This window comes from Labrus bergylta, chromosome 12 (assembly GCF_963930695.1).
Source record: "Labrus bergylta chromosome 12, fLabBer1.1, whole genome shotgun sequence".
NCBI classification, from domain to species: domain Eukaryota; kingdom Metazoa; phylum Chordata; class Actinopteri; order Labriformes; family Labridae; genus Labrus; species Labrus bergylta.
The window spans coordinates 22143319-22151234 of record NC_089206.1 but is presented as its reverse complement, the minus strand read 5'-3'; the positions used below and the strand labels follow the sequence as shown (position 1 = coordinate 22151234).

The following is a 7916-nucleotide window of genomic DNA, read 5'->3' as shown; positions in this document are numbered from 1 at the left end:
TTGGGGTCTGAGATGGTATAAAGATGAGGAGTGGGACACACTACTATTATATCCCATGTTGCCTGGAAAAAAGATAAATACAAATAAAAGTCCAATCTACTTAATTTGAGTGGTTTAGGTTACAGTGATTTTAGCAAACTATCAAAAGTCAGACAAACATGTGTCTTTACGCTTTATTTAAATTCTCAAACTTTATTGAACACTTCTGCTGCAATATATGTTTTTGGGGACACTGAACAATCACTCCTTCATGTCACCATGTTAGATATAAACTCTGGATAAGGTAACTCTTGTAAGGTCTTAAAAGTGACATGTATCTCTTGTGCAGGAACTGCGTGAGCTCCAGGGACGTATGGAAGACACTTCAGTCATTGTGTATAGATGGACAACAGCAGGAGCCTGGACATCGATGCCATGTAGGCTGAAGTCGAGGCTCAGGACAAAACAGCCTTCACAGGCCTAGGCTGCGCCGGGCTTGGAATGAGATAGGGGGAGATGGAGATTATGACATATTGAAGGGGGAAAAGCTGTTTTTATAGAACAAATCAATGAGTGGATGTGCAAAAAATTTTCTCCAGCGAAACAAAGACAAAACTGAGGATGTTGTTTTTGGAGCAAAGGAGGAGTGACTAAGAGTCAGCAATCAGCTTCAGTCAGTAAGACTTTAAACCACAGACCAGGCAAGAAATCTGGGCATAGTGATGGAGTGAGACCTCAATTTTGAAAGCCACATTAAGATAATTACAAAGTCAGCCTACTATCACCTGAAGAACATATCAAGAATTAGAGGACTTCTGTCCCAGCATGACCTGGAAAAACTTGTCCATGCTTTTATCTTCAGTCGTCTTGATTACTGCAACAGTGTCTTTACAGGTCTGCCTAAAACATCAGTCAGACAACTGAAGCTGATCCAGAACACTGCTGCTAGAGTCCTCACCAAAACCAAGAAAATGGATCACATCAGTCCAGTTCTGAGGTCTGTACACTGGCTCCCAGTCTGTCAGAGAAAATACTTTAAAATCCTGCTGCTGGTTTATAAAGTGCTTAATGGTTTAGGGCCAAAATACATTAGTGACCTCCTGATTAATTACGAACCATCCAGACCGCTCAGATCGTCTGGGACAGGTCTGCTCTCTGTCCCCAGAGTCAGAACCAAACATGGAGAAGCAGCGTTCAGTTTCTATGCTCCTTATATCTGGATCAAACTCCCAGAAAACTGCAGGTCTGCTGAAACTCTGAGCTCTTTTAAATCCAGGTTGAAGACTCACCTGTTTACAGCTGCCTTTCATTCAACAGCTTTAATAAGATTTAAAATTTTAACTCTGCACTGTAACTTTTAACTCTTTTTATATTTTTACTTTATTTTTTTCAATTAATCTAATTTCAATTATTTTTATTTGAACATATTTTCTAATTTTAATGTTTGATTTTAATGATTTTTTAATGGTTTTTTAATGTTCTATTTTAATGTTTCTTTTATTTCCTCTGTCATGATGATTTTGATGTATAAATATAAATAAACTTGCCTTGCCTTGCCTTAAAAAGTGGTGCAGATGGGGCGCGGTGGCCTGGTGGTTTGTGTGCGCACCCCATGTGCAGTCCTCTAATCGGGTGGCCTGGGTTCAGGTCCCAACTGTGGCTCCTTTCCCGCATGTCATTCCCATCTCTCTCTCTCTGATTTCTGACTCTGTCCACTATCCTATCCCTGTGTGTCTCATCACTTTTAAAGGTAAGTCCATGACCTTAAACTCCAGTGTATATCATTTGATGTTAGTGTGTGTAGCAAACAAATGCATATACAAAGTTCTAGTTTGACAAAGAATCAGCTGGTAACAGTAAAATGTCTAATTCTAAGTTTTTAACCAAATACAGAGTTTAAGACAATTAGCTCAGCTGTTTATTTAGCAATTAGCAGGTTACATCTGATAAAATCCGACACTGACAGTTGTCATTTTGTTCATCAAGTGGTGACTAAAAACAAAAAGTTTCCTGTATTATTTCTGAGTAATATTTGAAAATGTATTGTTTCAAAATGATAGTTTAATAGTAACTCTGCTGCTGTCAACCCTTATCTTTGAACACTATTATTATTCTATGCTAAGATTCTAATAGACAGGAAGATGTATAAAGAGGTGTATTAAACCAAATCATTTGTGTAGTTCAAAGTTGCTTCATAACAAAACCTTAAAAGAAAAAACTCAACAGCTAAAGTGATTATGAAATCAGATTTATTTCAGGCATTTGGTGTTACAAATTCATGATGGATCTGTTCTTTTCCAGTCAGCCTTAACCATGTTTCATTTTCATTTAGAGTGGAAATGGAAGCAAAGCAGGATCAGGACACCACTGATATGCTGAAGTGGAGAGCTCATTTTCTCTCCGAACAAGAAAAGAAAAGAGGACACAACAAGTGAAATATGACAGTGTTAAGTGTGGCTGCTTTTGATGATGTCACAATGCACACGATGACAGATGTGATACAACAGAGAAGACATTGCAGGAAGATGGAGTCATAGGTGTGACAGGTGTATGTCATGTATTCTTAAAAATTCAAGACCAGGTATACAATTCTGCCCCCTGCTCAAATATTTAACATGCTGGTATTTTGTGTGCAGTTATTGTTGCTTTGTTGAGATTTTCTGTCATGACACTACAAGTATCATCTTGTCTGCTTGACAGCACATCCAGCAACTAAAAGACAGCCTGGCTGACTGATCCAAAGAAGAGAGGACAGACTCACATCTCTGCTGCTCTGTTTTTCTGGTCTAATAATCGCTTTGCCTCTGATTGCTTTTTGATGTTATCTCTTACTCTCTCTGTGGTGCCGATAAGGAAGGAGCACCTCAGTGACTAAATTCCTGGGTCTGCTGGATTTTGAGGGGTGTTGAGGGTTATGGAAGCTTTGTGAGAGGCTGGAGGTACAAGAGGTGGAGAACAAATGAAGGAATGAAGAGAGAGACAACAGCTGGATTTAGTAACGAGATGACTGCCTTGAGCTGGACGTCCGTTGCACCGAGCTGCTGCTCATTCCGCCGCCGCCGCCGCCGCTGCTGCTGAAGCCGCTGCTGAAGCCGCCGCCGCTGCTGCTGAAGCCGCTGCTGATGCCGCCGCCCATTCCGCCGCCGCCATAGCCGCCGCCCATTCCGCCGCCGCCGCCATAGCCGCCGCCCATTCCGCCGCCGCCGCCAAAGCCATAGCCCATGCCGCCGCCTCCGCCACCACCACCTGCGTTTTCAGATGGAATATTAGAAATCATTATTCCTTACATCTCAAATGGTGCTCTTGATTTGATGCTCAAGTGACACGGTAATAGCAAAAACTTTTCTCACTTTCAGTTTTCATAATCACATTAATGTCTTAAGATGGCCTGGATATTTAAATGTAGAGATATTTGTTAAATACGTACCAGAACTGGAGGATGATGTCTGGACGTGGATGGTTGCACTTCCACCACCACTGGCAATCCTGAAATTTGTACACAGATAAGAATTTGAAGATGTTGAAGTCGCTTCCTGCACAATGTATTTTACGTTTTCATTAAATGTCTCTATGGTCCAAAGTAGATTTGATTTTTCAGTACCTGTCCTCCTCTCCCTCCAGCAGCTTCCTGTAGGTGGCGATCTCAATGTCCAGAGCCAGCTTGACGTTCATGAGCTCCTGGTACTCACGGACCTGGCGGGCCATGTCCTGTTTCGCTCTTTGCAGGGCCTCCTCAAGGTCCCCGATGCGGGCCTTGGCGTCCTTGACTGCCAACTCTCCACGCTCCTCGGCCTCAGCAATCTGGGCCTCAAGGTTGGCTCGCTGGCAGGTAGAAAGGTAAGCAGAGGCTTTAGAAATTAAATAAAAAAACAAGCTTTGTGTGCTTATGGCTGAAAGGTCTAAATATATGTATTAAAGTGATGGTTAAGTAGCTGTTACTGTGAGTTTACCTGTCCTTTCACTGACTCAATCTCATTCTGGAGACGGCTAATCATGCGTGTGAGCTCAGCAATCTCACTCTTGGTGTTGCGAAGGTCATCTCCTGCTGCGCCTGCGGAGGACTGCATCTCCTGGAACTATATTAAAAAGATTTTTTTTAATGACTTTTGTTAGAGATCCCAATTTTATTTGATATTGCAGATTTTTTATTTCATATTCAAACTGTGGGTGAAGGTACTTTCTCAACCTACCTTTTGTTGGTACCAACTCTCTGCCTCAGCACGGTTGCGTTTGGCGATGTCGTCATACTGAGCCTTGACATCAGCCACAATGGCATCCATGTCCAGGGTACGGCTGTTGTTCATCTCCACAATGACTGAAGTGTCCTTGATCTGTCCCTGGAGCTCATTCAGTTCCTGCACAAGAGATTTCATTTTTAAAATTGGACTTAGAAAGGAGAGCTTCGCATCTATTTTTTTATCCATACCCAAGAGGGCCAGATATTTATCTCTTATTGTAAGCAAAATTAGATTTTACTAAAAATGGGACGCAAAGAGACAGACATGATTTTCTTACCGCCTCAAAGACAGCTCTGAGGAAGTTGATTTCATCCTGAAGGGAATCGACCTTGGCTTCTAGCTCAACCTTGTTCATGTAGGCCGCATCGACATCCTGTCAGCAGAGAAACAGAAAGCGGACGTATTTGATGAAGGCTTCATTTCACTGGTAAAGTGACATTTTTACATCTCAGATCAACTCTTACCTTCTTGAGGAGCACAAAGTCATTCTCTACAGCTGCACGCTTGTTGATTTCATCTTCATATCTGACACAAATATGGAAATAATTAGCTGATTGAAAAATACAGTGTTTCTACTACTGCAGGTCGTCCGTGCTAGTATCAACTCACTTGGTCTTAAAGTCCTCTACCAGTCCCTGCATGTTCCTCAGCTCTGACTCCAGCTTGACCTTCTCATTGCCGAGACCGTCGAGCTGTCTGCGCAGGTTTGCAATGTAAGCCTCGAACATGGCATCAATGTTGGAGCGGGTGGTGGTCTGTTCCTGCAGCAGGCTCCACTTGGTTTCCAGCATTTTGTTCTGCTGCTCCAGGAAGCGCACCTAAAAAGTACAAGGGTTTGCATAATTAAGATCTATAGAAGTCAACCAGAAAATGACCATACTATGTAGTTGTTTATTACATCAATTAAATATTTTCCCAACAAGTTCATGGTCTCATTCAAAACCCTTATTCAGTGCATTTGAAGATGACATGATAAAGGGGGTATACTATAGGCTGGAGCTTCCTTAGATTGACAAGTCATTTCAGGTCCAACCTAGTTACCGAAATATTCTCACATTTGGTTGCACAAAACATAGTTGGCAACTGTCAAACTGCCCAACTCGAGGCTACAAAAAGGGGGGTGGGGGTTCACAAACCAATCAGTGATGTCACTTTTAATATAAATTGAATGGGGGGAAAAAGTTATTGGCACAACTTGAAAACTTTTTCAGATTTTTTTAAAAACTCTAAAATAAAATGACATTAAGACAGGAAATAATGTATTTCAACACACATGTTGGCTCTTTTCTTCATGAATTAGTCATGCTGACTCCAATGTTAAAAGTATGTTTGTCTACTGTGTTTCACTTTACTCAGGTGACCCCTCTAGCTGTGTCCCACACAGAAAGAACAACTGCTTTAAGAAAACACCCCTCGGGGCAGAAATATTCTAGACAAACTCCAGTCTGAGGTCTCTCTGCTCAGTACAGTTGATCTCTGATGAGAGATCTGACATGCTAATAAACATTGAGAAACATTGAGAGAACAATTCTTTGGCATGCGGCTCTGAACCCTACAGAAGGTTTTGGGTGTGAACTTGTCACATCATTTTTTTTTCTAAGGCAAGCTGAGGTGTTTGTGCCACACCTTAGCCCCGCCCCTCCCCATAAACCTCTAACATTACCGCTCCCTCGCCTCTGGGAACCACACTTTCACTGAGGGAACATGTCTGCAACAGCCCGCTGTAATTAATGCTACACGCCTGGAGCTGTTAAGTGTTGTATCCATTGAGTTCTGGTACTTTATTACAAAAATAGAAAATACATTTGAATGATCAATACACCCTTGACTTTATTTGTCCTACTTGCAATGGTTTTTAAATCTTAATTGTGTATGTTCAGTTTAATTGTTTTTTTTGTAAGAAGTCTACTTTTAAGAAACTGATGGGATCAGATCCCGTATGTGCCAAAGATTAGGTGTGGCTTGACTCACTGGTTATAACTCTGAGCATTTTCCCTCACTGGGTGTGGTAAATTTGTTTTCCATTCTTGCCGGAGAGAAACTCCCTTCTCATTGTTTTACAAGTTGTTCAGTCAAACATGAAAGAAAAAAAACTGTTGATGTGGGAAGCTGGTGACCTAGTGGTTAATTTTTCATTCCAAATGTACGGAGGCTACAGTCCTCGAAGCGGGCGGCAGGGTTCAAATCTGACCTGTGGGTCCTTTCTAGTATGTCATTGCCCCCTCTCACTCCAAGATTCCCAACTCTATCCTCTGACCTGTCTAATAAAAGCATTAAGTGCTTCAAAAAATCTAAATAAAAAGTGTTGACGTGTGATTTATTATTGCATAATCCCTCATCATATGAAACAATAGTCAGACTTTTAAACGGATTAAACAACTAAAAAAATTAAGATTTGTTATCAATGCATCATAGGTTTTCAAGGCTTCCATGCAGCGCTATTAAAAACTTGTGAGTTCTTGCGGCCATTGAAATGGGCATTAACCCGATCCCTTCTTCCCCTCATACTGAGTGTCACTGGATCCAACCACTCTTGTATTTTCTCCCTCTCAATCTACACAGAGACAGCTGGTAAAGGTCCAAGTGTGATGAAAGATAAGTTAAAGGAGTAGGTCAGGTTTCATTTACTGTTAGCTGATGCAAAGTTTTGCTTTGTGAATGCAGCGTGAGACACTGCTGTTTTGAACAACAAATAATGCTTGGTTGCATTAAGGGTTAGAGTTATGGATTTCAATGCTGTTGGCATTCCGATAATTCATGTTGGATCAGTTGCTGTGCAATATTTTATGTGCCTTGGAGCCCATTTGGATGCAGTTTGTTGCACTTCTACATGCTTGCACTAACCAATAAACTGTGGCTCATCTGTTTTGTGCATCCAACATCAATACCTCATGTTTTGTTCAACCAAATGTACGCTTGGGTTGACATATTAAAACTTTCTGGCTTCAAATACCATATTTTGCATGACAGGGCCAATTTAAAATCAATCGAATACTGTAAACATTCTTTAACTGAGGCTGTTTCCTTGAAGTGAAAGAAGAAACTCTTACCTTGTCAATGAAGCTGGCGAAGCGGTTGTTGAGGGTCTTGATCTGCTCTTTCTCATTGCTTCGGACCTTCGAGATGTTGGGGTCGATCTCAAGGTTCAGAGGGGACAACAGGCTCTGGTTGACTTGGACGTTTGTGATTGGCGCACAAAAACCTCCGCCGCCGCCAGCACCCATACCACCTCCGAAACCACCTCCGAAACCACCAGCACCACCACCGAAACCACCACCGCCACCACCACCGCCACCACCACCACCACCAAGATAACTGAAACCACCACCACCATAACTGAAACCACCACCACCACCACCACCACCACCCATACCACTTTTCATACTAAACATTGAGCTGCCCGACCTACCACCTCCGAAATTCCCACCACTAACACTAAACCTTGAGCCGCCGCTCATCCTACCACCGCCTCCCATCATGCCAGAACTGACAGATTGTGAGCTATATGTCTTACGGAAGCTACCGCTACCTCCACCTCCACCTCCACCACCACCACCACCGCCTCTGGAGGTCACGGTGTAGCTCTTCACAGACGTATTCATATTTTCCTCTGACAGGGTAGAATTCACAGACAAAAGGTAGAGCAGAGAGAGAGAGGTATGGCAGGGCGCACAAAGAGGAGAGTCGAGTCCCTCTAAG

The 7916-nt window shown here is 42.3% G+C and overlaps 1 protein-coding gene across 1 annotated transcript; it reads right to left on the bottom strand.

The window, feature by feature from the left end:
* Positions 1 to 2211: 2211 nt before the first annotated feature.
* On the bottom strand, positions 2212 to 7916 carry LOC109981554 (keratin, type II cytoskeletal 8-like). Its single transcript, XM_020630390.3, has 9 exons — positions 7268 to 7916; positions 4827 to 5035; positions 4682 to 4742; positions 4495 to 4590; positions 4170 to 4334; positions 3930 to 4055; positions 3581 to 3801; positions 3407 to 3465; positions 2212 to 3225 (listed from the first exon to the last, which is right to left on the bottom strand). Exons 1-9 carry the CDS (start codon positions 7817 to 7819, stop codon positions 2972 to 2974), a joined length of 1743 nt encoding a protein of 580 aa, XP_020486046.2. The 5' UTR covers positions 7820 to 7916; the 3' UTR covers positions 2212 to 2971.